The sequence below is a fragment of the Amblyraja radiata genome, chromosome 2, assembly GCF_010909765.2.
Source record: "Amblyraja radiata isolate CabotCenter1 chromosome 2, sAmbRad1.1.pri, whole genome shotgun sequence".
In the NCBI taxonomy this organism is placed as follows: domain Eukaryota; kingdom Metazoa; phylum Chordata; class Chondrichthyes; order Rajiformes; family Rajidae; genus Amblyraja; species Amblyraja radiata.
The window spans coordinates 132,932,429-132,957,265 of NC_045957.1; the positions used below are offsets into that span (position 1 = coordinate 132,932,429).

The 24,837-nt window shown below is 45.0% G+C and overlaps 1 protein-coding gene across 1 annotated transcript; it reads right to left on the reverse strand.

The window, feature by feature from the left end:
• Positions 1-109: 109 nt before the first annotated feature.
• LOC116968960 lies at positions 110-24,265 on the reverse strand. Its single transcript, XM_033015946.1, has 5 exons — positions 24,120-24,265; positions 23,305-23,978; positions 18,582-19,120; positions 2,743-2,812; positions 110-1,932 (listed from the first exon to the last, which is right to left on the reverse strand). The coding sequence occupies exons 2-5, from the start codon at positions 23,957-23,959 to the stop codon at positions 377-379; spliced, it is 2,820 nt and encodes a 939-aa protein (XP_032871837.1). The 5' UTR covers positions 23,960-23,978; positions 24,120-24,265; the 3' UTR covers positions 110-376.
• Positions 24,266-24,837: the final 572 nt, after the last annotated feature.

Consider the following 24,837-nt stretch of genomic DNA (forward strand, 5'->3'; position numbering starts at 1 on the left):
TCAGTCTCCCTACCTGCTTCCACTACCTGCAACCTCCGGGAAACATTAGGTGGGGCGCAAATTCTCCAGAGGTTTCCGTTCAGGTTTCCTAAGTGGGACAGGGGCATTACAAATTATTGCATGAATGTACATTGTCAGTTTCTATTCTCCTTTGGCACCAGTTTGTGGAAAATTTGAAGTTTTTCTCTCTACACTGTTAGATTTGGGGTGGAATGCAACCTTCAACCATGCTCCTGTCAGATATCATAGAAAGTTCAAAACCATCATGAGTTGTAGCTGGAGCCCATTATCTGAAACCGGTCCTTGTGTGATACTTTATTAGCTTAATTTTCCCTCTCGATAGCACGGAAGGCAATTTTCCCAATCAGCAGAATGATTAGGATGAAACCCACAGAATGGAGAGGTTTGTCCCGTATTTGTGCGCAATCTGATTAATCCGCCCTCGAACACAGTCCAGGGAGATGGCGGCCATTGTACCGTTCTGGATGGTAAATGAAGCCCGCAGACCGACACTTGCCCATTGACTACCTAAAGGCATCCGACCTCCAATCTGGTATGCCACAACAGATGGCTGACCGCGATCATCCGGCACCACGTTCAGGGACACTTTGACGATATCACACGAGTGAATCAGTTTGATGTTGAACGCAAGGCTGGCCACCCCGCCGTCGCGGAACAGGATGCGCTTGTGTGCGAACTGCCCCGTTGTCACCAGCACAACCGGCCTCTGTTCTGCCACAGGCAAAACCTCCTGGAAACTGAGGAACCTGTTCCTCACAGCACCTGTTGGTAAAGCGGAGCCCAACACCACGAGCCTGATAGCCGAGGATATGGCCGATGGAATCCACACAAGGCTGAACACGCTGATCCCAGTCGTCTCTCCAAAGTAACGCACGCTGCACTGCGCGGGGGTGTGGATCTGAAAGCTGACCGTGTCTCCAGCGTACACAATGGAGGCTCCAGAGGCAGATATCGAGGTGTCCCGATAGTTGACCCCGGATTTATAAACCTGCATCAACTCGTCAGCGCTTCCATTCCTGGTAATGAAGGAAATCAAGGTGAAGCCTTCGCGGATGCACGTGTGGCCCATGGCGTAGAGCGCCTGGTGATATACAAACTTCACCACCCCTTCCTCTGTGAATCTTACTGCCCTACTGTCAAAGGACAAGGTGATCATGTAGGGGTCGGAGATGGACACGACCTTGAAGACAGGCCGATAGCTGGTCTGGTAGTGAACGGAGCTCGTCATAAGGGCACTCATAGCCACTGCTCCTGTGTCGTGGGAGAGCCAGAAGAAGCTGAATGGGTTGTGGAGTTGGTAGAAGTTGAAATCGTTGCTCTGGTTGCAGAACTGATTGGGGCTTTCCACGAAGAGGTGGAGCACATGGCCAGGCTCCACCTCAGCTGAGCCACTCACACTGGCGCTCTGGTAGTACTTTCCCTCGGGCTGCTCGATGCGGACACCACTGAGAACGTGCCCATCTTCCTCCTTCTCCTCCTCCCTCTCTGCCTCCACCTCCATGTTCAGCCTCAGTGAAAACTGGAGGAAATTCCTGCAGTTGTGCCTGATGGCCAGGTTGTAATCGGCCCAGATCAGGCCATGCTGCCTGAAGACCAATTTGCCACCTTCATTTTTCACCAGGTCGGATGAGGGGTTCCCCTGCAAGGGCAGGTTCAAGCCCAGATGAACAGGGGTCTGCCCGGGGTCCAGCGACACAACCACGGTGTTCGTCGACCAGGATTCCGACAGGCGGCTTCCGGGCGACAGGATGCAAAGGGTGTCACTGTATTGGGAGCAGTGGTGAACCACCGTGCCTTTGTCACATCGCAAGCAGGCCTGGCATTCCTGCATCTCACTGTTGAAGAAGTAGTCGTGCCCACAGAGCCCCAAGGGAAGATCACTTTCTGCAAAGCCCAGGCATCGGAATCCACCTGTTCAGAGCAAGAGAGAGATAGAGATGGACTAAGTGTCAGACTCGAGGGCCTGAGTTATAGGGAGAAGTGGGGCAAGCTAGGACTTCAATCCTTGGAAAGTAGGAGACTAGGAGGTGATCTTATAGAGGTGTATAAAATAATGAGTGGAACGGAGTGTGTGAATGCACATTCTTTTTACTAGGGTAGGGGAATCAAGAATTAAAAGCCATAGGTTTAAGATGAGAGGGGAAAGATTTAATAGAAATCTTATGACGAGATGAGAAAAACATTTTTCACACAGAGAGTGGTGAATCTCTGGAACTCTCTGCCACAGAAGGTAGTTGAGGCCAGTTCATTGGCTATATTTACGAGGGAGTTAGATGTGGCCCTTGTGGCTAAAGGGATCAGGGGGTATGGAGAGAAGGCAGGTACAGGATACTGAATTGGATGATCAGCCATGATCATATTGAATGGCGGTGCAGGCTCGAAGGGCCGAATGGCCTACTCCTGCACCTATTTTCTATGTTTCTATGTTAAGGACAACGTTTCACACCAAGGGTAGAGGGTATATGGAACTAAATACTGGAGAAAGTAGTTGCAGCAGGTACTATAATAACATTTGAAGGACCTTTGAACAGGTCGATGGATGGGAAAGATTTAGAAGGATATGGCCAAACGCATGCAAATGGGGCTAGTTTAGATGGTGCATATTGGTCGGCATGGATGAGTTGGGCATCCGTGCCGTACGACTCAGTCTCTCTGTAAGTGCCCCATGGTCATGCTGGGAAATCCTCATGTTGCCAACACCCAATATATGCAAAAGCCTACCTGGAGTGTTAAGGCACTTTAATCGATCACCACAAAAATCCATTGACTCCTCCATGCACTCATCTTTGTCCTGGATTTAAAAGAAAAGATTAAAATAGCTACCGTGACTGAAAGTCATTCAATATAATGTGACCACATTGCTGCTCTGAAATCTCCACACAAAATCACATTCCTGTTGAATGTCCACAAAAGTATCAGTCCCTAGTGGAGTTTAGTTTATTATTGTCACGTGTATTAAGGTACAGTATTTGCATTATATCCAGTAAGATTAAAAAAACTATACATTAATATAACCAACCGATCCACGATACACAGATAAAGGGTGCAATATTCAGTGCAAGATATATTATTGGTCTGATAAAGTGTAATCAAAGATAGATCAAAGGTCTCCAAAGAGGTAGATAGGTGGCCCATACCACACTCTAGTTGATGAAAAGACCATTTAGTTGCCTGATAACAACTGGGAAGGAATTGTTCCCTGAAATAGCGGCACATTTGGATAGCAGTAACAGGATTAGTCCGAGTCAGCATGGATTTACGAAGGGGAAATCATGCTCGACTAATATTTTGGAATTTTTTGAGGATGTAACTAGGAAAATGGACAAGGGAGAGCCAGTGGATGTAATGTACCTGGACTTTCAGGAAACATTTGATAAGGTCCCACATTGGAGATTAGTGGGCAAAATTAGGGCACATGGTATTGGGGGTAGGGTGCTGACATGGATAGAGAAGTGGTTGGCAGACAGGAAACAAAGAGTAGCGATTAGGGTCCCTTTCAGAATGGCAGGCAGTGACTAGGGGGTTACAGCAATGCTGGGACCGCAGCTATTTACAATATACATCAATGATTTAAATGAAGGGATTCAAAGTAACATTAGCAAATTGGCATGGCAAATACAGTTTAATGTGGATAAATGTGAGGTTATCCACTTTGGTAGCAAAAACAGGAAGGCAGATTATTATCTAAATCGTGTCGTTGGAAAAAGGGGAAGTACAACGGGATCTGGGGGTCCTTGTTCATCAGTCAATGAAAGTAAGCATGCAGGTACAGCAGGCAGTGAAGAAAGCGAATGGCATGTTGGCCTTCATAACAAGAGGAGTTGAATATAGGAGGAAAGAGGTCCTTCTGCAGTTGTATAGGGCCTTAGTGAGACCACACCTGGAATATTGTTTGCAGTTTTTGTCCCCTAATTTGAGTAAGGACATTATTGCTATTGCGGGAATGCAGCATAGGTTTACAAGGTTAATTCCCGGGATGGCGGGACTGTCAAATGCTGAGAGAATGGAGCGGCTGGGCTTGTATACTCTGGAGTTTAGAAGGATGAGAGGGTATCTTATTGAAACATATAAGATTATTAAAGGTTTGGACATGCTAGAGGCAGGAAACATGTTCCCGATGTTGGAGGAGTCCAGAACCAGGGGCTACTGTTTAAGAATAAGGGGTAAGCCATTTAGAACGGAGATGAGGAAACACTTTTTCACACAGACAGTTGTGAGTGTGGAATTCTCTGCCTCAGAGGGCGGTGGAGGCTGGTTCTCTGGATTCTTTCAAGGGAGAGCTAGATAGGGCTCTTAAAGATAGCGGAGTCAGGGGATATGGGGAGAAGGCAGGATCGGGGTACTGATTGGGGATGATCAGCCATGATCACATTGAATGGAGGTGCTGGCTCGATAGACCGAATGGCCTACTCCTGCACCTATTATCTATTGAAACTGGAGTATGCATTTCCAGACTTCTGAAACTCTTGCCTGATGTGTAGATTGAGTCAATGCAAGGGAGGTTGGTTTGTGTGATGGTCTGAGCTTGGTCCACAACTCGCTGCAATTTCTTGAATGGAGCTGTTCCCATGTGATGAATTCTGATATGATGCTTTCTACGACACATAACATATAATATATAACATATAACAATTACAGCATGGAAACAGGCCATCTCGACCCTTCTAGTCCGTGCCGAACACATAATCTCCCCAAGTCCCATCTACCTGCGCTCAGACCATAACCCTCCATTCCTTTCCCATCCATATAACTATCCAATTTATTTTTAAATGATAAAAACGAACCTGCCTCCACCACCTTCACTGGAAGCTCATTCCACACAGCTACCACTCTCTGAGTAAAGAAGTTCCCCCTCATGTTACCCCTAAACTTCAGTCCCTTAATTCTCAAGTCAGAGAGGGTTGGTGAGGATAGGTTCCATGTAACTGGTCCAGGACAAATTGCTGGTGATAGTTCTTCACAGGAACTTTATACTTATCTCCACATATATCTAAACAATGTTTAAGAACCATTTAGGCAGGTACATGGATAGGACTGGTTTAGAGGGATATGAGCCAAACACAGGCAGGTAGTACGAGTGTAGCTGGGACATGTTGGTCAGTGTGGGAAAGTTGGGCTGACGGGCCTGTTTCCACACTATATGACTATGATTCTATATTCCCAGGAACTGAATGTGTGAAAAGTGAACATAACCAGCAGCAACCATACTCACACATTTTTGGTTTCAATGATCAGTTTCCCTTGCCACGTGATATCGCGAATTTACAGAGATGAAGTAGAAAGTGGCTTGTAGTAGTGGTATCCTGCTTTATTTAAACTAACTCTCAGATGTTTCTGGGTAATAGAATCATGGAGAGATACAACACAGAAAGAGATCATGATCTACTGTGCCAAAGGATCGCGTCAGCCCCCTATTATTTTCTCAATTCCCTATCATTCAATTTCATTATGAAAGCTATTTTAAATCTACTTCAACCCATGTGTTGGAGCATTCTAGGCTTTAACAATTATCCTAAAATATTTCCTTTTACTTAGAATAGGCTTTGATCATTTATTATGCTGCCATAAATCATTGTCTTTGGGTAACTGACTCTCCCATAATTATTATACCAACATTCTCCGTAGTATGAACACATTGGGTTTTTTTTCCTTAATCGTTTCTATGTGTGATCAGGGCAGCCAAAATAACAAGAGTTTGTTAACATGATGAACACTCTACAGCACCCAAACAATCTTTCATGTGCAAGAGAATGACGGAGCTGAGAAAAGTGCATACACTTTTCCATGCTGATTAGCTCTGTAATCTCAACAGTGGTAGGCAATTGTGGTGGCACAGTGGTGCAGCTGGTAGAGCTGCCACCTCACAGCACCAGAGACCTGGGTTCAATCCTAACTTCAGGTACTATAAGTGTGGAGTTTGCACGTACTGCCTGCGACTCTGTGGGTTTCTTGCAGGTGCTCCGATTGCCTCCCACATCCCAAAGACGAGCGGCTTTGTAGCTTAATTAGCCTCTGTAAATTAATGCAATTGTGTAGGGAGCGGATGAGTGCCATAATGTCAATCAAATGTGAATGGGTGAGTGATGGACTTGGTGGGGTGAAGGGCCTGGTTCCATGCCGCATCTCTAAAGTAAGCTAAACTAAATAATGTGGAATAAATAATCTCTGACATACTGTTGCCCCATCCAAAGGAGGCAAGTAGCCTTATAAAAGTACTGAAGAAGGGTTTCGGCCCGAAACGTTACCTATTTCCTTCGCTCCATAGATGCTGCTGCACCCGCTGAGTTTCTCCAGCATTTTTGTGTACCTTCGATTTTCCAGCATCTGCAGTTCCTTCTTAAACAAGTAGCCTTACAACATGCACAAAGTCATATTGTCACTTATAGCTGAAACTGTAGCCACAAAATAAATAAATGTTTCTATCACTGCTTAGCTGTACAGTGCGTGTGAATTTAATCATATAGAACTTCAATAATGGGTGATGCACAATGGAAGAGTCACCCACCGAGTCCACGCCAACCAGCAATCCCTATACACTAACACTATCCTACACACTAGGGACAATGTTACAGTTACCAACACCACTTAACCTACTAATCTACACGTCTTTGCAATGTGGGAGGGAACCGGAGCACCCAGAGAAAACCCACATGGTCACACGGAGAACGAACAAACTCTGTACAGATATCCCCCATAATCAGGATTGAACCAGGGTCTCTGCCACTACAAGGCAGTAACTACTGCTGCGCCACCGTGCCGACCCAAGTAGAGACCATGCATTCAGCTTTTATTCTGGATTCAAACAACTACAATCTCTGTTATCTAACCCTGAGCATTCTTCCCTTAACCACTTATGCTGCCTGCAAGCTGTTATGCAGGCTCCCAAGAATCACTGCCAACTCCCCGCCACAAACTTCAACACTGACACTTCATAATCTGAAACAGAGTCTCGACCCTGATATTATCTGAATGGTGGCCGATTAGGAAAAGGGGAGATGCAATGAGACCTGGGTGTCATGGTACACCAGTTATTGAAAGTAGGCATGCAGGTGCAGCAGGCAGTGAAGAAAGCGAATGGTATGTTAGCATTCATAGCAAAACGATTTGAGTATAGGAGCAGGGAGGTTCTACTGCAGTTGTACAGGGTCTTGGTGAGACCACACCTGGAGTATTGCGTACAGTTTTGGTCTCCTAATCTGAGGAAGGACATTATTGCCATAGAGGGAATACAGAGAAGGTTCACCAGACTGATTCCTGGGATGTCAGGACTTTCATATGAAGAAAGACTGGATAGACTCGGCTTGTACTCACTAGAATTTAGAAGATTGAGGGGGGATCTTATAGAAACTTACAAAATTCTTAAGGGGTTGGACAGGCTAGATGCAGGAAGATTGTTCCCGATGTTAGGGAAGTCCAGAACAAGGGGTCAGTTTAAGGATAAGGGGGAAATCCTTTAGGACCGAGATGAGAAAAACATTTTTCACACAGAGAGTGGTGAATCTCTGGAACTCTCTGCCACAGAAGGTAGTTGAGGCCAGTTCATTGGCTTTATTTAAGAGGGAGTTAAATGGGGCCCTTGTGGCTAAGGGGATCAGGGGGTATGGAGAGAAGGCAGGTACAGGATACTGAGTTGGATGATCAGCCATGATCATATTGAATGGCGGTGCAGGCTCGAAGGGCCGAATGGCCTACTCCTGCACCTATTTTCTATGTTTCTATGACCGGAAACGTCACCCATTCCACCTCTCCACAGATGCTGCCTGTTCCACTGAGTTACTCCAGAATTATGTGTCTATCTTTGGTGTAAAACCAGCATCTGCAGACCCATCCAATATACTAATGCTTTATAGTTGTACCAACATTATTTCAGACGATGTTCAGACGATGCACTGCTATTCCCGTGCCTAGGGTTTAAAGTCAATCTTTATATTGATCATGTGCGAATCTCATGCTTTTCAATCACTTGTTACATCTCAGAACAGCTGCAGCACCAATTCAGAACAACACTTACTCAAGTAGGAAGTCAAACCATAAGAATATGGGAGGAATCAAACTGGAGGAAAAATTGCCAACCTTTGGGTATTTTTGGAATGGTTTGGAGTGTCTCCTCCAGTTTGATTGTTCGACTGATTACAAGGCAAGAAAATGGTAATTGACAAGATCCTGATTTAATACGATTCCTCAGCAGGTGGGGCATCAACATTCTCAGCAGATTGGGCAGCATCTGTGCAGGGTGCTACAGCATTAGTCTTTCCGGGTAATAACCGTGGATCAACCTGAATCATTAAATATGATGGTACAATAGACAATAAACAATAGGTGCAGGAGTAGGCCATTCGGCCCTGTGAGCCAGCAGCGCCATTCAATATGATCATGGCTGATCATCCACAATCAGCACCCCGTTCCTGCCTTCTCTCCATAATCCCTTAACTGCGCTATCCCTAAGAGCTCTATCAAACTCTCTCTTGAAAGCATCCAGAGAACCAGCCTCCACCACCCTCTGAGGCAGAGAATTCCACAGACTCACAACTCTCTGTGTGAAAACGTTTTTCCTTATACCCGTTATAAGTGGCCTACCAATTATTCGTAAACTGTGGCCCCTGGTTCTGGACTCCCCCAACATTGGGAACATGTTTCCTGTCTCTAGCATGTACAAACCCTTAATAATCTTATATGTTTCAATAAGATATCCTCTCATCCTTCTAAACTCCAGAGTATACATGCCCAGCCGCTCCAATCTATCAACATATGACAACCCCGCCATCCCGGGAATTAACCTCGTGAACCTACGCTGCACTCCCTCAATAGCAAGAATGTCCTTCCTCAGGTTTGGAGACCAAAATCGCACACAATACTCCAGGTGTGGTCTCACTAGGGCCCTGTACAACTGCAGGAGGACCTCTTTGCTCCTATACCCAGATCCTCTTGTTATGAAGGTACCTGACTTAGTAAGTATTTCCAGCACTTATATCTGAGATTACTAATATTTTCAATATTTTAGCCTGTTAATCAATAACATCACCATCTTGCTATGTGCTTCTTGCCACATCCCACTTCAACAAAGACCAGGCCACTAACAAAAACCATCAGGCACATGTATGGTGCAAAACAAACTCTATTTGAAGGCTTCGCTTGAAGATAGTATTCACAACATCTGTCTCTCTTTGCTGCAGCCTGGGCACTTTGGGTTTTTGCCTAATACACTATTCACAGTTCAACACAAAATTAGACTTGGCATTACACGCTGCACATTCGGCAGCATCAACAGATATTGTTTACCTTTCGATTGCATGTCAGTAGGAATGTTACAAAATTTTACGTTTTTGAAAATCAAGCCTGTAATTTATCTCATCAGATAAAGCATAAAAAGAACTTTAATTTGATACCTAATTCACTTTCATATCTTCAGTATTAAAAAGGTTATGGTCATTTTCACAATCATGTAGATTATACCTAATCAGGTCGTCTGCCTAAATGCACATATATCTTATCCCTCAGAATCCTCTTCAATAGCTTACCTGCCACAGATGTTAGGCTCACTCGTCTACAGTTCCCAGGCTTTTCCTTGCAGCCCTTCTTAAAATAGAGGCACAACATTAACCACCCGCAAGTCATCTGGCCCCTCACCCCTGTGTAACGATGTTTTATACATCTGTCAGGGCTCCTGCAATTTCCTCTCCAGCTTCACACAGTAATTTCCAAAACGTTATTTTTTGAACCAAAGTACAGAGAATCAAGTTCCTTGGAGTTTAGTTTAGTTTAGTTTAGAGATACAGTGTGGAAACAGGCCTTTCGGCCCACCGAGTCTTGTTCGGCAAGTTCGGCAAGCAGCGATCTCCACACACATTAACGTTATCCTACACACACTAGGGACAATTTACACATACACCAAGCCAATTAACTTACAAACCTGTACGTCTTTGGAGTGTGGGATGAAACCGAAGATCTCAGACAAAACCCATGCGGTCACGGGAAGAACGTACAAACTCCGTACAGACAGCACCCGTAGATGGGATCGAACCCGGGTCTCTGGCACCTTTACCAAACTCACATGGATTCTTCATAAAGATCCGAGTTGGAGTTATCTTAAAAGAGACTTAGATTTGAGTGTTAACTCAGCTAGCAGCTGTCTTCCATTATCATTAGCTATGAAAGCCTTTCTAATGTGGCGCTATTAATCAACTGAAATCTCAAAGACACAAAGGCTGCCTCTCAAAAAAGCATAATTTGTAGCTGATTCTCCCATCTCTATGTTTAATTAAATCTATAAGGAAGAGCAAGCAGTGAGCTAGCAAGACATCATTTATTAAAATGGCAGTTCTTTTTTCTCAAAAAACAATGATACACTCTCTCGGGAACAATTCAAATCAACTTTAATCTGTTGAGAGAAATTCTGCAGATAATGGCAGGCAAAAGTAACATTCAATGTGAAAACCAAAGGCCATTCTAGAAAGACTGGTGTGGAATATTCTACACTTCAAGGTAAGAGAATTACATGGCACATCAAATATAAGGCATTCTCAAAGATACAATAGTATTAAGGACACATATTTTCACTGCATGCAGTCTTTGCTAAGTTGCAAATTCAGATGAAAAGAGAGAGGTAAAGGAAAAAGAAAAATGAAATCTGATGCAGCTCATTTCTTTACAGGTATCCTTCAGGATCGAGGCCGACACCTCCACTTCAGTTTTGTGGGTTCTAACATGAATAATGTGGCCATTGTAGGAACTGCAGAGATCTACAGCCTTGCAGATCAGGCAGGCTTTGGCCAACAGGACTAGTTGGGTAGTGTGTGAGGTGGCAAATGGTTTCTACCATTTATGCATGGCCTTGAGAGTTTCAATGCCATCCTGAATGCTCTATCTCCACATTAGCAGTCACGGTCCAGGGAATACTCCGGTGTCAGTGGAGGTATTACATTTCTCAAAGGAAGCTGTGATCATATCCTTGAATCTTTCTTCAGTTCAGTTTAGTTTATTAATGTCACAATACAATGAAAAGCATTTTGATGCATGCGATCAAACCATCAGCGAAAAGACTATACATGATTACAATCAAGCTGTCCACAGTGTAGTTACAGGATAGAGGGTATGGCCTGGTGATCTCTAAATAGAGCTCAGGATAATGTGGTTGATTCAGGAATCTGTTATTCAGCATGCACGTCATGCGGATGCCCAACATGGCCGACCAAGTGTCATTAGAGCCGTGGTACTCAGAACATTGGATTGGGATAGGCTAATGACATTAGATCATTTGCCAGATACAACACATCCAACAACCCTCCTGCATTGTCGGCTGCCCTCTCCTTACCTTGGAGGACTTACACAGTTCCCGCTGCATCAAAAAATCCCAGAGTATTATAAAGGACATTTCCCACCCCGGACACTCCCTGTTTGAACTGTTACCGTCAGGCAGACGGTACAGATCTACAAGGACAAGGACAAACAGACTTAAAAACAGTTTTTACCCCACTGCTATAAAGGCACTAAATGTAGCCGCCAAGGAACGCAGGGGCGATACATACTAAGAGACTGTGAAATCGACAGAAGGATGTAGGGCTGGGTGTTTATGCGTGCTATTTTCATGATATTTATTTTAGTTGTTTATCTTTTTTTAAATATTTTACCTTGTATGTATCGTTAGCTTTTAGAAATGTTTGAATGGTGCACTGACTGGCTGACATTTTACAATTTCGTTGTACATGGTTCATGTTACAATGACAATAAAGAAACTATTCTATTCTATTCAAGACAAGAACTAATCTTCAGATCTGATGGGAGGCTGTTAAACTTAAGGCGTCTACTCTCTGGAACCAAGGTTACCCAAACAAGAGTAGTCCACCTGTAGTATACACCGATACTCCACATACCCCGCCTGATCTGCTGAGTGTCCCAGCATTTTCTGTTTTTTATTACATTATACAGAACTGTTTCAATTGTGTGGGACTGAAACTGCATAATGAAAGTGGAGTTCAAGAAACTTATCAGATTCAGTATTAAAGTAAATGAAACGGCAATATTAGTTGTAATGGGTTATCTACGGAGTGTAAAAATTGCTAATAGGTTGCCATATGCTAAGCCAGCAAGCTGCATTTTCTCATGTCAGTATAAAAACCTTCCTACAATGCAAAGATGCTTCTACGATTAAGCTATTTTCAAATGTCTAATTTCCTCTTTGAATCCTTATGTTATTTAACCATCAATTTGACCAAGCATATTGCAGCTCTAAGATTACTTTATGATTTTCTCTTCGGTGGATAGGGGTGGGATCAGAAATTCATAATGGGAGTTTTTTCTGCATTTCATTTTGTTGAGTTGTGTATTGATTTTTTTCACACAGGATATTAAGCTGAATCAAACGCGATGAAGCTGCACTATAACATCCACAGACATCTCTGGCATGGTAGGAAACAGAGGGTGGTAGTAAAGGGCTGTTTTTCAGATTGCAGGCTTTAACAAGGGGTGTATCACAGGGAGCAGTGCTAGGTGCACTGTTGATCATTATTTATATTAATGCTTTAAATGTGAACTTGATCAAGTGGGACACGTTGGGCCCCTGTCACACGGGAGACCGGGACCCCCAACATAACCCGTTCCCCCAACGCAATATTCCTCTCACCAATAGCCGCCAACTGCGCAGGCGCAGCTCATTTCCCCTCAGCCTCCAGCCTCCAGCACCCCCCATCCCCCTCCTCTTCACACTCCCTTTTCTTTCCCCTCTCCTCCATCCCTCCCCAACTCCCTCCCTAACCTCTCCCTCCCCCTCTTTCCCCTACCCTCAGTCACTCGCTCCCTCCATAAACCCTCTCCCCTCCCTACCCCCCTCCTCTTCCTCTATCTCCCTGTTGCCCACTCCTCACCTCTCCCCTATCACATCCCCCACTAAGCACAATGTTTCAATAAGATTTCTCCTCCTCCCCCTCCTGACAACAATGTAACAAATCTCTCATTGCATTGGGTGGAACACTGTTGACAGGCAGTTTATGTAAATAAAATCCTATTGTGATGTAATACGCTGCTAACTGCCAGTGGAACACTGGTGAGGGGCAGTTTATGTAAATGAGATCCTATAGTGACATCATAGCTGCTAACTGCCAGTGCAGATGAAAGATTTTTTTCAAAGTGGGGTTTTGTAAAGTTAAAAATATGAATAATATAATATATAACATCAATCTGAACGAAACGATACACAACACCACAGGACAATGGTGAGGACTGTGGTCCAAAAATTGTAGTGCTATCGTTTACCAATTTGGCGTAATTCAGGGACAGACAGACAGACAGACAGACAGACAGACAGACAGACAGACAGACAGACAGACAGACAGACAGACAGACAGACAGACAGACAGACACACACACACAAGATGAGAGTTTTAGTAATATACTAGACCAAGTGAAACCCGTTGGGTCCCTGTCACATGGGAGTCCTGGTTCCCCAACGCAACCCGCTCCCCCAGTGTATTATTCCACCACTCACCCATTCCCCCCAATGCAACCCATTTCCCCAGCACAATATTCCACCACTCACCCGTTCCCCCAACGCAACGCTTTCCACCAAAATATATATTCCACCCACCCATAGCCCCCAACTGCGCTGGAATGGCTAATTTGCCCTTATCCACCAGTAATCCCTCCCCCTCCTCTTCAGCCTCCTAATTGCACTTGACGCCAGGACTTTAAAAATAATCCACTTGTACTTCCCCTGCCTCCCCCAGCACTCCCAACCCTCCTCTTCAGCCTTTTAAACTTAAAAAACTTGCTAGCAGGACTCTGTGTTCTGTGATTGCAACATTGTTGCGGGAAGGGCTCCATCAACCATAATAGGGAGCTAAGGACACCATAGTATTTAAGCAAGACTGCTCTTAGGGAGCGGCAGTGAGTGAGCGGCCTTGTGAGGGAAGTACCCGTGAGTAAAGTGTGAGTCTTCGGCGAGGAGACCACGCAATACGCTTGAGAGGTAGAGACGAAAGAAGGAGATGTCAGGCAAGCTGATTCAGTGCGATGCTTGCAGTATGTGGGAGGTCAAGGACACCGCTGGTGCCTCTGGCTGCTACAAATACGAGAAGTGCATCCAGGTAGAGCTCCTGAAGGGCCGTGTTGGGGAACTGGAGAAGCAAGTGGATGACCTCCGGTTCGTCCGAGAAACGGAGTCGTTCCTCGACAAGTCCTACAGTAAGATTGTTACACCTAAGGTACTGGAAGAGAGAAGGTGGGAAACAGTGAGAACGGGAGGGAAGCATGGAATGCCAACGTCCCCGGGTGTTGTACCTCTTGTGAACAGGTTCACCCACTTAGAAGCTGTCGGGACAGAAGACGTGTTTACACTGAGCGGCGGACTGGCTTGCGATGTGAATAGGGCTGTTGAGCCAAAACCAAAAAGGCCTAAGGCAGGCAACGCCATTGTAGTGGGAGACTCCATTGTGAGAGGGACGGACAGGGGTTTCTGCGGCAACAGACGGGATGCGAGGATGGTATGCTGCCTTCCTGGTGCCAGGATCCAGGATGTCACGGACAGAGTGCAGAAAATCCTCAAGGGCGAAGGTGACCATCCGGAAGTGGTAGTGCATGTCGGCACAAACGATGTCGGAAAGAAGGGGATGAATATTCTGCAACGTGACTTTAGAGAGCTCGGAAAAATGCTGAAAAGCAGGACCTCCAGGGTTGTTATCTCCGGTTTGCTTCCAGTTCCTCGTGCTGGCGAGAGCAGGAACAGGGAGATACGGGACCTGAACGTGTGGCTGAGGAACTGGTGCACGGGGCAGGGATTTAGATTCTTAGATCACTGGGATCTGTTTTGGGGTAAGGGGGAACTGTACAAAAGGGACGGATTGCATCTTAACAGGTGTGGGACCAGCATTCTGGCAGGCAGGTTTGCCACTGCTACACGGGTGGTTTTAGGGGGGTGGGGTGTCGAATGGGATAGTGGAGGATGGAGTTAAAGGGAAAGGGTTTCTTAAATGTGTGAGCGTAGAGACAGAGGGGTGTAAAATGAAGGTAGAAGCAATAGGTAGCAAGGTGAAAAGTAAAAGTGGCAGGCTGGCAAATCCAGGGCAAAAATCAAAAAGGACCACTTTTCAGCATAATAGTATAAGGGGTAAGAGTGTTGTTAAAACAAGCCTGAAGGCTTTGTGTCTCAATGCAACGAGCATTTGTAATAAGGTGGATGAGTTGAATGTGCAGATAGCTATTAATGACTATGATATAGTTGGGATCACGGAGACATGGCTCCAGGATGACCAAGGCTGGGAGCTGAACATCCAGGGATATTCAATATTCAGGAGGGTTAGACAGAAAGGGAAAGGAGGTGGGGTAGCGTTGCTGGTTAGAGAGCAGATTAACGCAATAGAAAGGAAGGACATTAGCTTTGAGGATGTGGAATCGATATGGGTAGAGCTGCGAAACACTAAGGGGCAGAAAATGCTAGTGGGTGTTGTGTACAGGCCACCTAACAGTAGTAGTGGAGTTGGGGATGGCATCAAACAGGAAATTAGAAATGCGGCAAACAAAGGTAAAACAGTTATAATGGGTGACTTCAATCTACATATAGATTGGGTGAATCAAATTGGCAAGGGTGCTGAGGAAGAGGATTTCTTGGAATGTATGCGGGATAGTTTTCGAAACCAACATGTAGAGGAACCAACGAGAGAGCAGGCTATTCTAGACTGGGTATTGAGTAATGAGGAAGGGTTAGTTAGCAGTCTTGTTGTGCGTGGCCCCTTGGGCAAGAGTGACCATAATATGGTTGAGTTCTTCATTAGGATGGAGAGTGACATCGTTAATTCAGAAACAAGGGTCCTGAACTTAAAGAAAGGTAACTTTGAGGGTATGAGACGTGAATTGGCCAAGATAGACTGGCGATTGATTCTTAATGGGTTGACGGTGGATATGCAATGGAAGGCATTTAAAGACTGCATGGATGAACTACAACAATTGTTCATCCCAGTTTGGCAAAAAAAAAAAATCAGGGAAGGTAGTGCATCCGTGGATAACAAGGGAAATCAGGGATAGTATTAAAACAAAAGATGAAGCGTACAAATTAGCCAGAAAAAGCAGCCTACCAGAGGACTGGGAGAAATTCAGAGACCAGCAGAGGAGGACAAAGGGCTTAATTAGGAAAGGGAAAATAGATTATGAAAGAAAACTGGCAGGGAACATAAAAACTGACTGCAAAAGCTTTTATAGATATGTGAAGAGAAAGAGATTAGTTAAATGAGATGGAGGAACTGAGTGAAATCCAGGTTAGCCGGGAAGTGGTGTTAGGTAAATTGAATGGATTAAAGGCCGATAAATCCCCAGGGCCAGATAGGCTGCATCCCAGAGTACTTAAGGAAGTAGCCCCAGAAATAGTGGATGCATTAGTGATAATTTTTCAAAACTCTTTAGATTCTGGAGTAGTTCCTGAGGATTGGAGGTTAGCTAATGTAACACCACTTTTTAAAAAGGGAGGGAGAGAGAAAACGGGGAATTACAGACCAGTTAGTCTAACGTCGGTAGTGGGGAAACTGCTAGAATCAGTTATTAAAGATGGGATAGCAGCACATTTGGAAAGTGGTGAAATCATTGGACAAAGTCAGCATGGATTTATGAAGGGTAAATCATGTCTGACGAATCTTATAGAATTTTTCGAGGATGTAACTAGTAGAGTGGATAAGGGAGAACCGGTGCATGTGTTATATCTGGACTTTCAGAAGGCTTTCGACAAGGTCCCACATAAGAGATTAGTATACAAACTTAAAGCACACGGTATTGGGGGTTCAGTATTGATGTGGATAGAGAACTGGCTGGCAGACAGGAAGCAAAGAGTAGGAGTAAACGGGTCCTTTTCACAATGGCAGGCAGTGACTAGTGGGGTACCGCAAGGCTCAGTTCTGGGACCCCAGCTATTTACGATATATATTAATGATTTGGACGAGGGAATTGAATGCAACATCTCCAAGTTTGCGGATGACACGAAGCTGGGGGGCAGTGTTAGCTGTGAGGAGGATGCTAGGAGGCTGCAAGGTGACTTGGATAGGCTGGGTGAGTGGGCAAATGCATGGCAGATGCAGTATAATGTGGATAAATGTGAGGTTATCCACTTTGGTGGCAAAAACAGGAAAGTAGATTATTATCTGAATGGTGGCCGATTAGGAAAGGGGGAGATGCAACGAGACCTGGGTGTCATGGTACACCAGTCATTTAAAGTAGGCATGCAGGTGCAGCAGGCAGTGAAGAAGGCGAATGGTATGTTAGCATTCATAGCAAACGTATTTGAATATAGAAGCAGGGAGGTTCTACTGCAGTTGTACAGGGTCTTGGTAAGACCACACCTGGAGTATTACGTACAGTTTTGGTCTCCTATTCTGAGGAAAGACATTCTTGCCATAGAGGGAGTACAGAGAAGGTTCACCAGACTGATTCCTGGGATGTCAGGACTTTCATATGAAGAAAGACTGGATAGACTCGGTTTGTACTCGCTAGAATTTAGAAGATTTACAAAATTCTTAAGGGGTTGGACAGGCTAGATACAGGAAGATTGTTCCCGATGTTGGGGAAGTCCAGAACAAGGGGTCACAGTTTAAGGATAAGGGGGAAATCTTTTAGGACCGAGATGAGGAAAACTTTTTTCACACAGAGAGTGGTGAATCTCTGGAATTCTTTCCCGCAGAAGGTAGTTGAGGCCAGTTCATTGGCTATAGTTAAGAGGGAGTTAGATGTGGCCCTTGTGGTTAAAGGGATCAGGGGGTATGGAGAGAAGGCAGGTACAGGATACTGAGTTGGATGATCAGCCATGATCATATTGAATGGCGGTGCAGGTTGGAAGGGCCGAATGGCCTACTCCTTCACCTATTTTCTATGTTTCTATGCATGACATAAACAGATCGACAAGCGCCTCAGTGACTATTTCCACAAGCCCTAGATCCTGAATGATAAGAACAGCCTCCATTATTCATATGACTTCCAAAGTTCATTCACTAAGGAAAACTATTCAGGCAAAGTCATAAGGTCATAAGGAATAATTAGGCCATTCGGCCCATCACGTCTACTCTGCCATTCAATCATGACTGATCCATCTCTCCTAACCCCATTCTCCTGCCTTCTCCCCATAACCTCTGACACCTGTACTAATCAAGAATCTATCTATCCCTGCCTTAAAAATATCCACTGTCATGGACTCTATAGCCTTCTGTGGCAAAGAATTCCACAGATTCACCACCAGCTGACTAAAGACATTTATCCTCAACTCCTTTAATTCTGAGGCTATGACTAGTGAAACTAGTAAAACTAGTGAAAATATCCTGTCCACATCCACCCTATCCAAGCCTTTCACTATGTTTCAATGAGGTCCCCCTTCATTCTTCTAAACTCCAACGAGTATTTGCCCAGTGTCAACAAATAAAAGTATTGATGAGCTAGCTCTCTTGTTTTCATAGGGACAGGTGGGAAACGTGAAGAAAATGATGGAACCTGGATTTAAATAAGTATTTCACTCTTATTTGAAACAGTGGCCATGACACAGAGACAACAGGAAGTGTCCCAGTAGACGGAAGCAAGCAGAAGATGGCGGCTTTCTTTACCTGGCATATCCGGTCAGCAGCGGCAGAGCACTCAGTAACCTGGAAAAAGCCTGCAGGGCACGTGGTACATCTCTCGCACTGCGGCGGCACTTTCTGGAAATCACAATATTCAGCAGCTGGGCAAAAACCACACTCCAGAAGGTGGTCACCCACATCAATAACCTCGGCATCCACTTCCACTTTATGCACTGCGTATGTCTTTTGGAGTTGACTTTGAATCCGACTCTGCAAACCATGAAAATGAGACTCAAACTGGCTCTGAATCTCAGCCTGCAGATTCAGGAATGAGGTCTGCTTAATGGAATCAAAGAGCATGGTATACTGGACTTTCACCAGCTCCATCTGTTCAAACATCTTCCTCTGCTGTCCCACAATTTCTATTTGCTGGTGAAGCAAGGTGGCGTGTTGCTCTGTGAGCGTCTGCTGCAAATCAGAGATAGTTTTCTGCTGACTCTTCAGCATTTCCACAAATTTCTCTTGCCCCTTCGACAACTGGAGTTGCAAGATCAGGGCATCTTCCGACGGCACCTCGTTATGTCCTGAAACATTGAGGAAATTTATGTCATTTACCACAGAAAGCTATCACCTCGTCGACTTGTGGCACCAAAATCCCCCACGTCAACAACAATCACTGGCCCTAAGAACTTCCCCTTCCTCTTAAAGATAGCGGAGTCAGGGGATATGGGGAGAAGGCAGGAACGGGGCACTGATTGGGGATGATCAGCCATGATCACAATAAATGGCGGTGCTGGCTCGAAGGGCCGAATGGCCTACTCCTGCACCTATTGTCTATTGGCAGCAGTGTGCACAAGTGGATGTAATCGTAATCCAGTTCGTAATCCACAAAATATAATCAGGCTTGCTGTTTGTCCATTACATAGATTCCAAAATTAGTTGATGCACAGGCTCAGTATGACGGGAATGTATCTTGGGCACAAGAGGAAACATATTTGAAGAAACCTTGACTGCAATAAGCTCTTTGCAGAAAATGTAATCAAGGCAATTAGTGCAGCACATGAAGCAATGGGCAATGTGGAATGGTAAATGAGCCGTGTTTCAACAAAACAAATTCAATTTTTTTCTGCTTGAAACACTCAGAAAGTCAGGCAGCATCTGTGGAAAGAGAAACAGAGTTAACATTTCAAGTTCGAGACCTTTCCTTGGGTCTTCAAGCTGACGAGTTAGCCCCGTTTCTCCTTCGACAGATGCTGCCTAAATTTCTGAATGGTTCAAGCATTTTCAGTTTTTATTTCAGATTTCCAGTATCTATAGTTGATTTTTCATTTTCAGCAACTGACCTCGTGAACAACTGCGATTTCTGCAGAGAAAGTACCTCTAAAATGTTATTAGGTAAGGATTTTCAGGATTATGATGAGGAGCATTAATATATTTAGCAGATACATGCCACTTTCCCACAAGGATGTACATAGGTAATTAAATTTCACAGAAAAGTATGCCAAATAATATGCATGAAGATTTATCTGTCACATAGGGTCGCATGGTGGCGCAGCGGTAGAGTTGCTGCCTTACAGCACTGAGGCGCCAGAGACCTGGGTTTAATCCCGACTACTGGTGCTGTCTGTACGGAGTTTGTGCGTTCTCCCCTTGACCGCGTGGGTTTTCTCCGAGATCTTCAGTTTCCTCCCACACTCCAAAGACGGACAAGTTTGTAGGTTAATTGGCTTGGTATAAATGTACATTGCATTAAGAAAGTATTCAGACCCCTCCACTTTTTCCACATTTTGTTACGTTACAGCCTTATTCTAAAATGGATTAAATTCTTTTTTTTTTATCATCAATCTACACACAATACCCCATAATAAAAAAGCAAAAACGGGTGTTTAGAATTTTTTGCAAAGTCATTAAAAAGAAATAACTGAAATATCACATTTACATAAGTATTCAGACCCTTTACTCAGTACTGTGTTGAGGCCCCTTTGGAAACATCAAGTCTTCTTAGGTATGACGCTACTAACTTGGCACACCTGTATTTGGGTAATTTCTCCCATTCTTCTCTGCAGATCCTCTCAAGTTCTGTCAGGTTGGAAGGGGAGTGTCGATGTACAGCTACTTTTAGGTCCCTCCAGAGATGTTCGATCGGGTTCAAGTCCGGGCTCTGGCTGGGCCACTCAAGGACATTCACAGACTTGTCACGAAGCCACTCCTGCGTTGTCTTGGCTGTGTGTTTAGAGTTGTTGTCCTGTTGGAAGGTGAACCTCCGCCCCAGTCTGAGGTCCAGAACGCTCTGGAGTAGGTTTTCATCAAGTATCTTTGCTCCGTTCATCTTTCCCTCAATCCTGACTAGTCTCCCAGTTCCTGCCGCTGAAAATTATCCCTACAGCATGATGCTGCCACCACCATGCTTCACCGTAGGTATGGTATTGGCCAGGTGATGAGCGATGCCTGGTTTCCTCCAGACATGATGCTTGCCATTCAGGCCAAACAGTTCAATCTTGGTTTCATCAGACCAGATAATCTTCTTTCTCATGGTCTGAGAGTCCTTTAGGTGCCTTTTAGCAAACTCCAAGCAGGCTGTCATATGCCTTTTACTGAGGAATGGCTTCCATCTGGCCACTCTGCCATAAAGGCCTGATTGGTGGAGTGCTGCAGATATAGTTGTCTTCTGGAAGGTTCTTCCATCCCCACAGAGGAAATCTGGAGCTCTGTCAAAGTGACCATCGGGTTCTTGGTCACCTCCTTGACCAAGGCCCTTCTCCCCCGATTGCTCAGTTTGGCAGGGCGGCCAGCTCTATGAAGAGTCCAGGCGGACATTTTTACATTTTCGAATGACAGAGGCCACTGTGCTCTTTGGGACCTGCAATGCTGCAGAAATTGTTGTATACCCTTCCCCAGATCTGTGTCTCGCCACAATCCTGTCTCGGAGATCTACGGACAATTCCTTCGTCTTCATGGCTTGGTTTTTGCACTGACATGCATGATCCACTGTGGCACCTTATATAGACAGGTGTGTGCCTTTCCAAACCATGTCCAATCAATTTAATTTACCACTGGTGGACTCTAATTAAGTTGTCGAAATATCTGAAGGAGAATCAATGGAAACAGGATGAACCTAAGCTCAATTTTGAGTGTCATAGCAAAGAGTCTGAATACTTATGTAAATGTGATATTTCAGCTTTTTCTTTTTAATTACTTTCCAAAATTCTGAACACCTGTTTTTGCTTCTGCATTTTGGGGTATTGTGTGTAGATTGATGATTAAAAAAAAAGAATTTAATCCATTTTAAAATAAGGCTGTAATGTAACAAAATGTGAAAAAAGTGAGGGGGTCTGAACACTTTCTGAATGTATTGTAAATTGACCTTAGTGTGTGTAGGATAGTGTTAATATGCGGGAATCACTGGTCGTTACAGACTCGGTGGGCCGAAGGGGTTGTTTCCACGATGTATGTCTAAACTAAACCTAAATATCACCCTTACCCCATCCTATGTGCCAAATTTGGAAATATGTCACTTTTAAACATGGATTTGTAATGTCCATACAAATACACAGGGAGAAATCTTCTCCAATGATGTCAAAGCTGGCAGTCAGTAAGCTGATTATTATCATGGTAAATCTACTGGATAACTAACTCTGGTTGTGGTATTTAAACTCTGTTTTTCTCTTAAAATGTAATCTAACTGCTGTACATCATTAGTGCTGGAACAGCTCCAGAAAAACTACATAATATGGACAGATTGCATAACATAGACAATAATGTGGCTAACAGCATCTCACTATGGAAAGGAGAAACCACAAAGATCTTTTGATTATTATTCCCAAAACAGCCAGATATAAATTAATACCATATTTGGAGTTCTTGTGGGTCAGATATGGGGCTTTATATGTGGACCAGATATATTGTCAGTGCAGAGGGGCTAGGAGCAAGGTTAAGTGTGCATCCAGAGTCAAAGTCTGGAATAGTACTAGGTGTGCAGTCACAGCGGGGATAATGGGAGTGTTCAGCACTGGGAACCTAAGCATGTAAGCAGGTATGATCAGGGTAGAATAGGGGGCCAGGTGTAAGGCTGGACTCAGGGTCAGGAATGAGATAAGGTATGCAACTGGAGTCAGGGTCAGGAGTAGTACCAGGTGTGCAGTGAGACCCAGGTTGGTCAACATGGGCCAAGTGTTTGATTATAATCTGATTTCCATGCATGAATAAACTAAGATCATTCATGTGCTGCACCTGTTGATCAGAGCCTGGCTCTACTGTGGAATGTAATTAAGAATGTAAGTTAGCCTAACCTTATTAATACAAATCGAATTTAAAGCATAAATATTGCATTCAAGTGTATGTTAAAAGACTCGCTAAAGTATGCACTGGATTGCATCATTTCAAGCTGAAAAATGCAAAAGCTCCGTACCAATGGGATGGGATGGGATGGGAGGGATGTTCAGATGGGAGAGACCACCCACACCCCACACACACTTAAGTCAATTCAAGTTGCTGGCTTTGATTTGTTCTTTTGCGCTTCTTTTATTCATTTGTTCTATATGCCTTTTCATGTCTCTCGTTTCCCTCTCCCCTGACTGAAGAAGGGTCTCGACCCGAAACGTCACCTATTCCTTTTCTCCAGAGATGCTGCCTGCCCCACTGAGTTACTCCAACATTTTTGCGTCCACCTTCAGTGTAAAGCAGCCCCTGCAGTTTTGAGTATGTTTGATTTAAATATTTCATTTTGAATCGGTAATTTGCTGAGATCCCAGAAGACTTTTCCACCCACCTGGTTTGATGTCACAACTCAGCTGAATTCCCAGCGCTGCGCCTCCCAGCTCAGGGGAGGAGTAGCCGAGGTCGGGGATCTCGCCGATTAACTGGGCGGTGGTGTCCCGTACGTGGATGGGGCTGCTGGGCTGGGCGAGGACCTCGGCTCCCAGTGGGAGTGGGACCGGGCCAGGGGCACAGTGCACCCCGGCACACTGAGCCCAGGGTCTGGGCTTCAGCCGCGACCTCAGGGGCAGCCTGCACTCGATACCCTTGCACCCCTTCGTAGCGTTGTGCTTGACTTGCCTCCCTGGGCAGTCGCCCCCAGCCCGCGGGCAGGGAACCCCGCTGGCCCCAGCACCTTGTCCCTTCCTTCTCACGGCGTGCGGGCTAAGGTTGGGGTCAGCTGTGGTCGGGGAAGCTGCCCCGCCGCTTGTGCTTCTCTGATAACCTCGAAACGCCCAGCCAGTCCGGTCTCGAATCTGCCCCGGATTGGCCCGGGACGGTATGTAGGACCTGGTTTGGCAGTGGGGTCCGTGGCAGAGCCGGCTCCCTTCGCCACTGGCCGCCGAGTAGCAGTGGACACCTCGACAGACCTCAGCAGTGGCCCCAGTACTTGGTGCTAAATGCAGGCAGGTCGGCAGGAGCAGGAGTGGGAGCAACGCCCAATGCATCCCGCCGGTTCTGTATTATCTGGGAAACAAGAGAGAAACACATTGATTCCACAAACAGCAAGCTTTAATGATAACACATCGGTACTGTCCGCGCTCACTGGGACCTTACACCCGCCACTGTCCTGTAAGTCTCACCACTCACACTTTTCGGGAATCTTACCTCAAGGAGCGGATGTGTTTGTTAGCTCTCAAGCGCTGGTTCCAACCCGAGTTTCCCCTTCCTCCCGGTGTTTACTCAGTCCCAGCGCCCACCAGACCCCCTCCCCTTCCCGAGCTCTGCGAGTGAATGCTAAATGTGGCATTCCAGAAACTAATGAGGGCTTTAACCTTTTAACCGCCGGGATGCACACCCATCGCAGGTAGACCTTGCCACAGATTTCCCAATAAGGCACGGTTGCATTGTTAACGAATTACATTTCTGGGAAGCATTATTAATGGGAAAGTTAACGCAGGGCAACGAAAGTGTTTCTTGGTAGGCGACCCCAATCTAGAGCAATGAAATGGAGAATGGAGGAACATTAAATTGCAGGAAGTTTGTAATATGTATGGGAAGTTTCCCGACCCATAACGTAATCTATCCATGTTCTCCAGAGATGCTGCCTGGACCTCTGAGTGACTAGCACTTTGTGTCTTTTGTTGTAAACCAGCATCTGCATATTTTCCAACAATCAACACAGAGTTAAACTTTAGGCAGAAACAGGGTAACTGATAACAAATAAACTAATCACCTTCAGATCTTTTAATCTTGGGGCATTGATAGTAAATGAGTTGTTGATGATAATGCTGCTGAATGTCAAGGACAGCTGTTCATTCTTGCCTTTATTGAAGACAATTATTACTTGCAACAAGAGTGACACGAATGCTACTTACCAGGCCAC